Source organism: Sarcophilus harrisii, chromosome 1 (assembly GCF_902635505.1).
Source record: "Sarcophilus harrisii chromosome 1, mSarHar1.11, whole genome shotgun sequence".
Taxonomy (NCBI): Eukaryota; Metazoa; Chordata; class Mammalia; order Dasyuromorphia; family Dasyuridae; genus Sarcophilus; species Sarcophilus harrisii.
In genome coordinates this window covers 243925380-243940753 of record NC_045426.1, presented here as the reverse complement: position 1 = coordinate 243940753, position 15374 = coordinate 243925380, and the positions used below count along the sequence as shown (strand labels likewise).

Genomic DNA, 15374 nt, shown 5'->3' with positions numbered 1-15374 from the left:
AATCCCCCTTTCCACTCCAACCTCAAGGAAGTAAGCTTATGCTGACATGGGTGATTCAGGAAAGGTCAGAGAGCCCAACAAAGAATCTTTTGCTGATGTGGCTGAGTCAGGAAAGTCACGGAGCTTACATCCTGATGATAGAGCACTTCTTGGGGCAAGCATGTTTTTGGGTCACTGTGACTTGCTCTTTGACCTAAGCTATTGTCAGCAACCTTTGCAAGCCCCGGGTCTCATATTAGTCAGGGGAACTACAATGTAATACTTCCCGGTCTCCAAGCCAGCACAGATTTCCTGCCTGGGCCCAGGACCCCTGAGCCCTATGTCAGAACAAACTTCTTGCCCAGGCCCTCTGGGCCCCAACACAGAAGTTAGAAGAAATGATGGAGAAACAGATCTGAAACATCATCCATTAAATCTAGTAGTGAATCAAGGTGTTTTGTTTTGGTTTGTCTTTTATTTTTTGGGGGGGGGTTGTTTTTTAATGTCACTAAATTTCATAATGGGAGGGTGCATTAAAGATGAGAGGAGAGGAATAACATAAAGGGAATTATGTGATATGCCTTCAGACTCAGAATGAAGCAGAAATTGTATCTAAGGAAGAATATACTGTTCGAGATGAGACAAAGAGTCTAAGGGAGAGGTTGAAAAAGGGAAAGAAATCTTCCTTTGCTAGTGAGAGAAAGTATCCTGATTCTTATAAGATTCTTATCTGAAATAGGAAAAGAGAGATATATTCTGTATAGGGAAATTAGGAATTTACAGTGGGTATAATTTACAGGGATTTGATTTGAGAGATTACTTGTCTTTCCTCAGGAAGGGAATCAGAGCTCTTGGGGATAAGTGACACCCAGAGGATTAGAGACCCCCCATGGGCCCCTGGAAGAGATTTTCAAGTACATAGAGAGATATAGGACAAAATATCACTTGCAAGAATTGGTATTTCTAAGAATGAGACACAACTAAAAAGGAACCAAAAGACAAGAAACAGTTGTCAATTTTACTTGTTTTTACAGACTTTTTTGGTTTGGGATTTTTTTCTCCTCTAATTTTTAATGTATTTTTATATATTTATAGATTTGTAAATTTTTAAAAAATGCATTTTGATTCCATTAATTCTTTTAAGTATTTAAGATATTTTGGTAGGAATATGATTTCCCCAAGAGCTATTTTGGTTGCATCCTCCAAATTTTATTGTGTTTTTTCTACAATTTGTCTATAGAAACAAGTAAAACTGAAAAGCATTTCTTTGAGAAGACCAATAAACTGATAACTCTTTAGCCAACCTGATTGAAAGGAAAAGAAAACCAAATCAAAAAAGTAGCAAATTAAAAAGGTTTTGTTGTGAATTACAATAAAATCAGAAGAAATGAATAATAAGAACCTGTTATACAGTTATACGTTAATGAAACAGACGACAAAACGTTAATTACTTTAAAAATCTAAAATGCCTAACCACACCAAAGACTAAATAGATTTCTTGAGTAAATCCAATCTCACTAAAGGAAATAAAACTAACTCTGAAGGGACTCCTGAAGGGGAACATGGGGGATTTCTGGTTCTGATGAATTCAGTGGAATAATTCTATCAGATTTAAGAAATAATTAGTATACCAGGATAATTCTATAAGATTTAAGAAACAATTAGTAACCATACTACATAAATTATTGCCAGATATTGAAGGGAAAAGGAACAAGCATTTATAAAGTGCTAACATATTGTTTTGATAAGTCTTTTACAAGTTTATATCATTTGATTCTCACACAACCCGGTAAGGAAAGTATTATTTTGAGATCCCTATTTTACAGTTGAGGTAAACAATATAAGGTAGACAGGAATTAAGAGACTTGACTAGAGTTATACAACTGGTTAGTATCTAAGACTAGATTTGAACTCTTGAACAAGTCCAGCATTATATATTATATCTACTGTGCCATCTCACACCTTACCAAATTCACTTTTTGAGAAAAATATTTTTCTAATATCTAACCCAGGGAAGGAAAAGATAAAAGTTCTATTTTTTGTACTATATATCAATAGTATTAATGATTCATAGATTTTTAATAAAATCTATGGTAGACTACAGTAATTTATCCAGTAAACCATGAATCATGAATTTAGGAAAAGAAGAGAATCTTCTAAGGGGAAGAGGAATCTTTGTATCAAACATATCTCATCAGGTTTTGGGTCTTAAAATATACAGACAGTGAACATATACATACATATGCACATACCAGAATGCCAAAAGGCATTCTCAATAACATGTGAATAATTATCCACAGAAAATTTACAAACTTAAGTGACTGTCCTCTTTGACCAAGATTCCACTAGTAAACTAATACCACAAAGAGGTCACTGTTAAGAAGTCAATCCCTACATTCACTGAAATAATGTATAGCATCACTTTTTTTTTTTCCTGGTAGCAAAGAGTTGGAAATAAAGCAGATAGTTATCAATTGAGGAATGATTAAATAAGTTATTGTACCATGAATGTAAAGGAACATTCATAGAAGAAATGATGAATATTTTAAAGCATAGCAAGATCTATGTGAACTGATACAGAGTGAAGTAAGCAGGAGAAAGGGATGCTGGAGGAAACTCTGATGGCATAAAAAAAAAAATCAGTCAAACTTTAAAAAGAGGTGAATGAGACAGATTTCCCATATTATAAAATCTTTCTCGTTATTTCATAGTTAAGCTTCTATAATAAAATGGTAAATTAAATTTAATCATGCCAAAATATAGTACAAACAACAAATTTTTTTTAAAAAATTGAATATATAATAAGTCTTTTTCTTCTCCTTCCCTTCTTCCCCGGAATATTTGTTTTATGTATAGCATTGACTTGTGGTGTCTAAATTTGAATCAGAAATCTATTTATCTGTTTTTATAATCTGACATTTTTTATTCTTTTTCTGTTTAAAGAGAATGTTGCATATTTTATTTTAGTTTTTGAACATTTATAATCCTGTAATTTTTCATGTCAGTAGTACCTATTAATCAATTATTTTCACATATTGTATCAATAATCATTTCTTGTTTTTGTTCTAAAGAAAAGTGCTTTAATTTTAGACTTTTTTGTGTATTCATTCAGTCTTTTTTTTAAAAATCACACTGTTGGTTATCTTTAAGATAGAACATTTAAATTTTTAAAGAAATGTTACTTGTGTCATAATATAGCTAAATTAGACCTATTCATTATAGTCATTTTGATTTTATTTTACTATTTTGTTTTCTTACAGTGGCAATTCGAAGGCTGTATTTTAAGGAAAATAATGTTCAATTGCTGATCAGTATATATTAGTGAAAAAACAATTTAGCAAATCAGTACCTGAGACTTGATTTTTTTAATGTGGGTGGAAAACTTTTTCTAAAAAGATAATGTAAAATAAAATAATGAATTTATTAATAACTTTATATGATTGCTAGTTTTTTCAAAATCACATGTATAGATCGCTTTAAATTTAGTTAATTTTTGTTGTATGGCTCAGGAGTTTATTACATTATATACCCTGTTTTGAGGGAGTCTAACATTACTTTATGTTATACTTTATTTTTAAGTTGTGTTTTACTTTTTTATATGTTATACTTTAATTTTTCTATTAAATGTAATATATTTTTAAGTGAGTTGTGGGGGGCAGGAAGGGAGAAGTGTTTTAAAGATTTATTTTAGAGAATTTTTCTTGCATAAAAGATTCATCTTTGCTGTGGAGACCAATCACTTGGAAGCACAGAAATTCCACTTACTGGATTGTTGAAGAAAGGAAGTACAGACATCAACCAACGTCCTGTAGCAGTTGAAGGTGCTTTTACCCTTGATCCACCAAACCGGGCCAAACAAAAACTTCCGCCTATTCCATTAGAATTGGCACCTACTGTAGGAGTATCTGTGGCTTTACAAAGAGAAGGCATAAATACCCAGGCTAGTATATTTATCTTTTTCTCTCTCATAATTTCACTTCCTCTTTCCCCATCCTTATAATGGACTTTTTTTCTCACCTCCACCTCATAAAACTCCTTTTCCATCTCTGTGTACCTTAAGCACCACCTTCTATGTGAAATCTTTCCTTATTTTTCCCTCTTCCCCCATAGTTGCTCCTGTCCCCCTCCCAGACTATCTTTTAATACTGTATTTATTCTCTTCATATTTATATTTTATACTTAAGTATGTATTTAATGTCTTTCCCATTTAGAATGTAAGTTCCTTGCAGAGATTATTTTATTCTTTTTGATTGTATTCCTAATGCTTAGCATAGGACCTTGTACATAGTAGATACTTTAAATCAGTGCTTATTAATTTATTGATGCCTTCAATTATTTTGCTTAAAATATTTTATTATATATAAAAATTTAAATCAATCTACTTTGCAACATAAACATGAGCCTGAAACTGTTCTAAGATATTGACTCTGATTGTTTTATTTCCTTTAAAATAATAATATATAACTTGAATTCTTGAAAAGATTGCATGGTTCCTAACTCCAGGTGACACCAGTTTATTTTGATAGGAGTTTTTCCCTCTGGAAATTCTCTTAATGAAATTGTTCTTTATTGGTTCCTCATTTTCAGTGATTTTGGCAGAAAAGAAAGCTTTCTCATAAGAGAATATACTGTATAAAACCTTGGTCCATGGGAGTGAGTCTAGAATTATTAAGAGAAATTGAATCAACTTTAGCACACAGTCTTATAAAAAGGGCACAATTAGTGTTTTACAGTTACTAATACTGACCTATTAACAGACACTGTATAAGCTATTATAGAATCCTAAATACATTGATAAGGGAGCTAAGTGGCTCAGTGGGTAGAAGACTGGGTTTGAAATCAAGAAAATTTATCTTTTGGAATTTAAATCCTGCTCCAGATGCTTATTAGTTGTGTGATCCTGGACAAGCCATTTAACCCTATTTGCTTCAGTCTCTTTACCTGTAAAATGAACTAGAGAAGTAAGCGGCAAACTTCCATATATCTGCCAAGAAAACTCCAAGTGAGGTTACAGAAAACTGGACAAGAATGAAAAATGACTCAATAACAGCAAACACACATACATATATATATATATATATATATATATATATATATATATATATATGTTATATGTATATACACACACACACACACACACACATATATAGTAGCTGTATTGATAGCTATCTTCCTTTAGCTGTTGGTTTTTTGCAGACTGATTAGTAAGGCAGGAAATATAATATAAGAACTTGAGAAGATTGTGGGGGAAATAATAGAAAGAGAAGAGAAATAGAATTCAAGGAAAGAAAGCATAACTCAGCATTTTTTCCTTCTCTCACTTGATACCATTACAAGGATAATAACTCATTAATTCATGACCAATGGTAATCTCCTTCCCAGAAGATCCCCTATGCTATTCTATTAATTAAAGTATACAATTCTCCTAAATTATTTTTTTCCCCACTAGAAATCTTTGATCCTCTAGATTTTAGAATCCTTTTTGTTTACAGTGTCCTGATGCTAGAGTTTCTAATAAATCATGAACAAAAATAATTTAGGAAGATCTAAAAATGGGAAAAATAATTTAGGAAGAATCAGATTTATAAAAGTAACATTTTAAAAAGTAACTTTAGATTTGCATGGATTTAAAGAAAAATAATTTTCAAATTATGATTTCTTTATAAATTATTTAGCCTTTAGTTGAATTCAAGACCCAGTGTGAACAAGAGCACTCGAAGAAGAGAGTTTTAACTCCTATACAGGAGAAGCCGTTGGCTGAAGAGAAATCACCAACTCCTCAACCATCTATTCAGCTTCAGAATCGCCAGTCACCACCTACTAAAGATGATGCAACAGAAAGTGAAGTAGAAAGTTTACAATATGACAAGGACATAAAAGGAAACCAAAAGGGTAACCTTTCTTTTTTTTATTAACTTTTCATTACATTTTCAAGTAATGTAACTTCTTTTGTAATTTCAGAAGCTTTTTATATGTCCAAAGTAAAAGCTGCTTTTCATTTTAAAATAATGGAGAAATGAAAATAATAGCTGATTTAATCTATCTTCTAGGTGAAAAAAAAATAATTCAACAGTATGAGCAAGGTGCTATAGTATGAGCAACTTGTACATAAAAACTGAATTTTAAAAAAAATCACTTCATTTGTTAAATAAAATTTGCTTCAAACCAAAAAAATATATATTGTGAATTATGAACTAAGTCATTTTTGGAATCCCTATCTATTCATACAGTTTTATGATGATAAAGGATTCTTCATGCCAAAATACTATCTTTTAAATAGCTTACATATTCCTATACTCTGACCATTAAATTGAGAGAAAGTGACTGAAACCCTAAGCCTGCATCTGATTTTGTAACCTTTTTCATTTGTTGGGATTCACTTTGAATCAAAAAATGTTTAAGCAATTAGTAAGTTTCAAATTGAGAGGCAGAATGAAGTCATCCTTGAAAATGGAAGAGCTGACTTCAAGTCCTATCTCTGACACTAACTGGTTGTGTGGCCTCAAACAAGAAACTATCAATGTTACAGGTAGTTCTCTAAAACTTTTAAGATGTAGAACTGCTGCTTTTTTTCACCAGTAATTTTCTTCACTGATGGATGTGGGCCAACATTTAAAAAGAAAATAGAATAATGCCTAACAACTTTCAAGATACTATAAGAACTAAAGAAATTGTTTCAAAAGAACTATTTCCTACCTGTCCCCAGATGAGCCAAGCAATATGTTTTCATGGTATTTTTTTATATCTACAATGCATTCTAAAGATTTAAAAAAAAATTGTTAAACTTAGTGTATAAAATCTACTTCTTACCATTGCTAGATACCTTTAAAGATTCAGACTGAATGAAAATGCTTGTTAATGTGGTATACAGTAAATTGTACTTTTTGTACATTGTAGTTTATAAAATATTTTCTTTGGTAATGGCAGGCTAGATTAAGGTTAAACTTCTTTCTCTTCTTTTGGCAGGTGAGATAGTCAATTAAAATACTGAAGTAGGAGTTTAGAGACCTAGATTATTATTCAACTGAATCTTGACTAACCTTGCAACTGGCAACTTTGATCAAGTCTCTCAAATATTTTGGGGTTTCTTTTTGAAACTAGAATAGGAACATTCCAGTTCCCTACTTAAGGATAAAGGAAGTGATCGTTTTGAAATGGATTGAACACCTTTGTGAGGCTTTTATTGAAATTTAAACTTTTGTTTTTGTGTTCATGTCAGCCTTGAATTCTCCATCAGTTTCTCAAGCTCATCTGGTGACATCTGGTGCTTCCGAGATTACTTCAGGACAAAAGATTGCTGTTCCAGCATCATCACATCATTTTTGCTTTTCAATAGATTTAAGGAGTATTCATGACCTAGAAGTTGATTTTCCAGTCAATTGTATGTTAAGGTATGGTTTAATCTTGCGTTAGACACTTTTAAAAGGAGATGTGCCTCTTATTTTCTTTGGAGGGTTTGAGAAAGTAAAAAAGCATGAAATTTTTACTTTTAAAAATTTCTTTGTTTGAAAAAGGAGAACTCAAAAGATAATATTTTCTCTTCCATTTTTGGTATTAATTGATCAAAATTCTCTCTTTTTAATTAAAGCTTTTTATTTTCAAACATATGCAAAGATAATTTTCAACATTGACTCTTGAAAAACCTTGTGTTCCAAATTTTTTTCTTCCTCCTTTTTCCCCACATCCCCTCCCCTAGATGGCAAGTCGTCCAATATGTGTTAAACTTGTACAATTCTTCTATACATATTTCTACAATTATCATGTTGCACAAGAAGAATCAGATCAAAAAGGAAAAAATTGAGAAAGAAAACAAAATGCAAGCAAACAACAAAAAAAGTAAAAATACTTATGTTGTGATCCTGACTCAGTTCCCACAGTCCTTATTCTGTGCTTAGAAGGCCCTTTTCCAGAGCAGAATTCTCAATATATTCTTCATAGAGCAGAAAAAAATTACAAAACTAAGTAAATATGCAGGAAGCTCTCCTGACATTGAATATTTCTTTTGTTCTATGATTAAGATATTGTGGATCCAGCTGATTCTTCTTCAAATTTCAGTAGCATTTGGTTTCTAAAACCTTGCCTCATTCTATGCAACTACTCCTGCTGCCTGAACGAGAATCTTTTGTCAGAGAGGAAATAAGAGTATTCAATTCAATTAAATAAGTATTTGTCAGATGCCTGTCAAGTACAAAAGCACTTTGATAGGCACTGAAGATACAAAAGTGAGGAAACACAAAGAGTTGGTGTTTATTCTGATATAGAAATGAACATAAATTTGATTGATTGCTGAAAGTGACCTGGACATGGTAGAGATCCTGAGAAAAGTCATTTTAGAAACCAGGTACAGCATCATGAAAGAGGCAGCTCTTGAACTGGGGTGTGAAGTTTCTGAAAAGGAAGATCACAGCAGGTGTGGATGTGGAGGGAGCGTGTTCTACGAAGAGAGGTTGGCCTGCATGGATGCAGAAGTGGGGAGGGGATAGGCAGGCTGGGGAGCATGTGTGATCATCCTGTGTGTCTGGAGCAAGATCTTAGTGAACTGAAGTAAAGTCAAATGAAAAAACTGTCAGGCTCTGAGGATTTCAACTCAATCTTTTCTTCTATAGATGAAGAAACTGAAGCTCAGAAAGGTAAAATGATTTACCCAAAGTCATACATTGAGTGGCAGAGCAGAAATTCTGTCCTTAAGTCTGTTGACTCCAAACCTGTGTTCTTTCCATACATTATTCTTGCTATACATGTTACCCACCTCTCTTGTTTGGAACTTTGTAAATGATAAGGCAATCGGCAGAGTAATGGGTATTTTTATACTATGGAGAATGACAGAAGATTTTTGAGAGGGGGAATCTTCCTCAGAACTTTACAATGAGAAGATTATTTTAGCAACTACAGTATATGAAAGGATGGTTTGGTGGAGAAAAATAAAGTATTTATATTGGACTAAATATTCACTGATATTTCTTCCAATTCTGAAATTCTATTACTGATTCTATTGATGATCTTGCTTTTTAAAATTATGTTAATTCCATAGAGGTTAGATGTTAGGATTTTATCAGATATCTTTAATACAAAACATTTGTAGATGGAATGCTAGAGATCTGGAGTCAGGAAGAGACTTAAGGACTCTGATCAGTATAATAACCTGCCAGGATTCCAGAGGACCAATAATGAAGTAGTAGCTTATAGTAATAATTAATGTTTATAGACACCAACTATGTACTAAGCATTGTGCTAATCCCTCTACAAATATGATTTTTTTATCTTCATAACAATCCTCTAAGGTAGGGGGTATTCTATTTTTTGCAGATGAAGAAAACTGAGGTGGATATGTTAAATGACTTATCCAGGGTCACATTACTAGTAAACATTTGAGGCCAAATTTAAACTTGGTTTTCCTGATTTTGGGCCCAGTATTCTCTCTATTGGGCCACCTAACTGCTTCACATGATAGTCTCTCCCAGAAGAAGAGAGAGATTCAAGAGGCACCACTTAGAGAATGGTACAAATTAGATGAATTAATGAATGAAACTAAGAAATAGCAGCAGGAATGTAGGAGCATAACCAAGGAGAATGCTCTGTAAGTAACTTGAGACTTCATGGGGAAAGGGGGCAGGATAGTTAAGGGAAGAAGGCAATTTAGTTTCAGATATTATAAAAGGATCAGGTATATCCTTTATATTGAGAAATTATTTTGTGATAGAGTAGTGAATACAGAAGTTATAATAGATGTTAAAAATGGTGTGGTTACAAATTTAAAATAAATTTTGTAGAAATTTAGCCATGAAGTAAAGCTTGCAGGGAGAATCAAAGGAAGGCTTTTGAGTGAGGAAGTCTGGTGTGATAGAAAGGATGCAGGTTTAGGTGTTAAGAAGATCTATTTTTAATTTCAAATTTAACTGAGTAACAGTGTGACTGTCGACTAATTAAAAGTAAATTCAACAGTGTATAGTAATCATACAAAGATGAAACAAAATACAGCTGCCCTTCTTGCCCAGCTTGCCCAAGTAAAATACAAACTGCTTAGCTTGCCATTTAAGAACCTCCAAAATCTTTTAGCATTTTCCAAGCTTAAGAACCTCCAAAATCTTTTAGCATTTTCCAAGCTTATTGCATGTTCTCCTTCAGTTATTTTCTGTTCCAGCCAAACAGATACTCACTATAACTGGATTTTGTCCTACCCTTTCCTGCCTCCTTTGTGCAGGCTTGAATTTCTCTGACATTGGTGTGAAGGATATATTGGAGAGGGAAGAGGAAGAAGAACTGGTGAAGGAGACAGAAAAGGAGCAATTTGAGAGGTAGGAAGAGAGGGCAGTGTCAAGGAGACTAAGGGGAGGAGAGTATTAAGAAGTGGGATATGTTCTACAGTGTTATGTACTGTGGAGAAATCAAGGAAGATGAAGACTGGAAGAAAAGGCCATTCAATTTGTCAGTAAGGTCATCAGTGATTTTGAAGGGAATAGTGTCAGTCTAGTTTTTGTCCTCAGCAATCTACTGATGGAACTTTGAGGATTGTATGGGTGGTGGAAAAGTATGGACAGAGTATAGATTATTCTTTTACTTAATTATTCTTGGCCTTATCTTTCAGATGAGTGAGTTGGGATATAAAATCTCTAAGGTCCCTTCCAGCTCTAGCATTCTATGATTTATGGCTTACATTATTTGGTGAGCTAGTCACCTGAAAGTGGTAAGCATGTTCACTGAATTGACTTGGAACTAAAATCAGGATATTATCTAGTATTCTTCACTCCATAAGAGTGTGTACTGCCTGTAGAAGTTATTCATTCAAAAGCATTTGCTAAATGCCCATTATGTTATAGAATGCTCTGCTGGGTTCTGGGGAAGATTAAGTAGAGTTCAATACCTTCAATTGAAGAAAAAGCACAGGCACAGATTTTAATTATAATATATAATATTATATGATTAGGGAATATATTTTCCTAATACAATATAATTTGTTTTTTCAAAACAAAGTGTTGTCTAAGGTACAAAGATGAAGTTTGTCACATACTAATGGTATTGGAAAAGAATACATGAAGCTAGTGGCATTATTACATTAAACAATAGAAAGAAATTCTTCAGGTAAAGAAAGGAGGGAAGACATTTTAGACAAAAACATTGTGAGCTTATCTGTTTAGGCATAGTATATTTGGGGAAGAAAGCATTAAATTTGGTTGTAAAACACATGATGTATGGAAGTTAGCACTATGAAATGAAATTTAAAAGGCTGTATGGTAGAAGGTTAGTGCCTTGAACACAAATAGGATTATTGGTAGGGAATGTTGTTTAGAGGAAGTAGGTGCTTTAAATTGAAGTTATGAAATGAGATCTAATTTTTCCATGAAAATTATGTTATAATACAATGCTATATAATTTCTTTATTTATTTTTTTTTTTGGAGGAACTATTTTCCTGTTGGAAATTTGGTGGTTCAGTATTTTATAAAAATGGCAATAAACTCCCTTCCACAAATATATCAGAATTTATATGTCATCTATAAGTTCTATTTTCAGAGAAACTACTTTGCTCAAAATGCTTTGAAAGAATCAATTTGCCAGCCACACTAGAAAACACTCTCATCACATTACAGTTATATCACCAAATCCCCTTCCATACTCTCATTCCTTTATCCTATATAAGTTTCCTCATTTTTCTTATTTTTGTCAGAGCCCTTGGGTTTCTTTTTAGTATTGCCCTGAAGTTGAAAGACCATGGGCCAGACTGAGTCTTTGGTTATGATATAGAGAGAAAAGAGACATGGATCCTAATGTGGGCTCCAGAAAGAGGCTGATATTTTAAGATCGTTTTTCTATTGCATGCCTTTTCTAAGTGTCAGAAGTGAATATAAAAGAGTTGAGTGCTATAAATGTACACAGTCAAAAGTAGACTTTTTAAGGCTATAACTTGGTCTCCTAATATCAAAAAATTAAGCCTTTTCATCTAACTACCCTTTGAGTTATCCTTTTCTTTTCTCTCTTCCAAACTTGTAGAAAGGTATAAACTTACTGTTTCTTCTTTATCATATTAATTCTCAACCTCTTATATTCTATTTTCTAGCTCTATTATTTGCTAAAGCTATTCTTTTCAGAGTCACTTAATAACAACCTATTATCCTCCTCATCTTCCTAGACTTCCCCTGATTACCATATTTTATATCGTTAGCTATGCTCTTTCTAACAGTTACTTGTTAAGTAGCTTCTCTGACACTCTTCTTTTTCCTGCTGCTTGTATAATTGTTCCTTCTTGGCTTTCTTCATTGTATTCTCTTTTCCTACCTTCAAGTGGAAACATTTATCAACTTTTATCCTCTTTTTTTTTTTTTAAACAAATTGTCCTTATCTATATTCCATGTAAAACTTATTACAAGTTCCAAGCTTGTGAAGGGTCTCTTAACTTCTTTATCTGGATCATAGATTTAGACCTGGAAGGGAATTTAGAAGCCATTTCTCACCTCAGTATTTTTAGTCCTATTGTGCTATTCTAGATTTTTAAAATCATGCTTAATTCTTCTTTTGCCGTATCCTCCGCATCCAATCTATTTCTGGGTCCATTTTTTTCTACCTCTGTAGTATAATTCCCCAAGCCTCTGTGTTTTTATTCTTTCTGCCCTGACTTTAAAAATTCAGATATTCCAATATCCCTCTCTTAGACCATTGTAATTGCCTTCTAGCTGGTTTTCTCATAACCAGTCTTTTTACTTATTTGCAGAGTCAAAAGATTGAACTAGACCTACTTAGGTCTCTTCTGTAGTTTTAAATAAAAACTTAAAAATTATTTATTATATTTTGTTGAAAAAAATGCATTTCGAGGTTTTTTGGAGATGGATACTGCATTCGGTACAATGGGAATGCAGAAATTCCTGTTATATGTAATTATATAATTATATTTTTTTCTTGATTGCTGTAAAATTAAGCAAAGTATCATTTATCAACAAGTGGGTAAAAGACCATTAAGAAAAGATTGTGCTTTTATGAAATATTTGAATCAAAATGGTTGTGAAATATATGTTTGTTGACATTTTAAGACAGAGAATGTTTAGTAGCAGAGTGATACAGTAGAAGGAGCTCTGGATTTGGAATCAGAGTAATTGGGCTCAAATCCTCAAAATCCTATGTTAAGTTACTAGAATATTTTACAAGATCTTAGCAAAGATTTTTTTAGATCTTTTTTAAACTGAGTATTTGGAGTGATTTTTCTTTTAACACCTTATCTCTAGAACAGGGATTCTTAATCTTGAGCTTATGAATTTGTTTTAAAAAATATTTTCATATATTTTAAAAATATAATTAGTTGGTTTTTTAAAATTATATGTATTTTATTTTATGCATCAAAAAAACCATTATTCTGAGAAGGATTCATCATGCTTCCCAAGGAGATAATGATAAGGAAAAAAAAAAGGTTAACCTCAGCTTTAGGATACAAATAATACCCCCCCCCCCCCTTTTTTTTTTTTTTTTTTTGGTAAAACTTTTTATTGATATGTTCTGTTTTTTAAAATCACTTTCTTATTCTAAATATTCCTTCCTCAGCCTCTTCCAAAAAGCTATTCCTATGACAAACAACATTTTTTAGAGAGACTAAAAAAGATTAACACAATTGATACATTGGAAAAGTCTGAAGACATGGATCTTCTCCTTTGTGGAGTAGGTTTGGGAGTGTCTTTTTATCTCTATACTAGTCTTTGACTTTTTAAATTTTTGTTCTGTTAATTTGCTTTTTTGGTATACTGTGCTTTCATTTACATTGCTGTAATTAATATGTATGTTTTTTACCTTGGCTGTGTGTACTTTACTCTTCATCAATTCATATAGATCTTTCCATGATTCTCTGTATTCACTACATAACACAATAACATTCCATTACATTGATATACTACCATTTGTTTAGTCACATCACAATAGAATGGCATCTACTCTGTTTCCAATTCTTAGCTATCATAAAAAGTGCTGCTATGAATATTTTGGAGTTTTTGAGGAGACTCTCTTCTTATTGATATCTTCTTTGTAATGGAGTCTCTAGTTGAAAGGATATCTACTTTTAGTCACTTAATTTGCATAATTGTTTTCCAAATTAGTTGTACATCAACAATTTATTAGTGTGCTGCTTCTTTACCATCCCACCCCCAGGTAGTCTATTACCATTTTTTGGTCATTTTTGTTGATTTACAAGGTATAGGATAAAACCTCAATACTTTCTTTTAATTGCATTTCTCTTATTACTAATGATTTGAGCATTTTTTGTGTTTGATTTTGAATGTGTTGTGGTTCTCTTGAGATATATTTGTTTGTATCCTTTGACTGTTGACTTTTGGGGAGTGGCTATTTTACACGTACACATGAGCACTTTTTATATATCTTAGATACCAAATCCTTATCAGAACAGTTTGTAACAGAAAAACTTTTCTCATTTGACTACTTCCTTTATCTTAGGTGCATTAATTTTATTTATGCAAAAGCAAAATCTCAGAGATTTTGTCATTTGTGATTGCTTTTGTCTTTTGTTTAGTTAAAAATGTATTTTCCTCCTCATCGCTGTGAAGGCATATTATGGTTTTCTTCTAATTCTTTTTATAGCATGCTCTTTAATATTATGTTAACTAATATTAATATTAAGCACATACTTTTAATTATATTGTAGAAAATGTCATAAGTTGCTCGAGCCTAATTTTTGCAAGACTGCTTTCCAGTTTTTCTACCATGTTTTATGAAATAGAGAATTTTTTCCTAGCTAAGTTATGTTTTCCTTTTTATCAAAAACTGTTAATTGAGTTCCATTGTTAATGAATCTCCCTTGTTTATTCTATTCCATTTATCTGTTTCTCTACTTTATAAACAAATATAGTATTGCTGATTTCTTTTTTTATAATATCATCTGAGACATAGAAATGCTATTCCCCCCTTCATAACCTACTTTTTATCATTCTTATTGATATTCTAGGTCTTTTGTTTTTTCAAATGAATTTTGTTATTTTTATCATGTTCTGTAAAGAATTCCCTTGCTAATTTCATTGGTATAGCATTAAAAGAGTAAATTAATTTTGGTAGTGTTGTCATTTTTATTTTATTGGCACAGGCTAATCATGAGAAATGAATATTCCTCCAACTATTTGAGTTGTTTTTTATTTCTTTAAAGAGTACTTTTGAATTGAATCTCATATCCACATCTTTTGTGTATTTTAGGAGGTTGATCCCCAGATATTTTATGCATTTTACAAGTATTTGGAATGGGATTTCTTTTTTTTTTTTTTTTTTTTTTTTGTATTTTGTTTTGTTGAAATGCGGTTGATTTTTTGAAGATTTATTTTATAACCCACAATTTTGCTGAAGCCATTAGTTATCTCAATATCTTTGCTGATTGCCTGGACTTTTCCAAGTGTAGGCTTATCTCCTCTTTAATCTG

At 32.0% G+C, this 15374-nt stretch overlaps 1 protein-coding gene across 3 annotated transcripts in view; it reads left to right on the top strand.

Moving 5' to 3' along the window:
- Positions 1-15374, top strand: part of CEP120 (centrosomal protein 120) — a 100256-nt gene that overhangs the window by 30940 nt on the left and 53942 nt on the right. For all 3 annotated transcript variants that reach the window (XM_012542613.3, XM_023497239.2, XM_031939156.1), the window contains 3 exons: positions 3692-3919; positions 5655-5871; positions 7199-7370. In XM_012542613.3, the coding sequence (XP_012398067.2) occupies positions 3692-3919; positions 5655-5871; positions 7199-7370 (617 nt within the window). The remainder of the gene's footprint in view (positions 1-3691; positions 3920-5654; positions 5872-7198; positions 7371-15374) is intronic.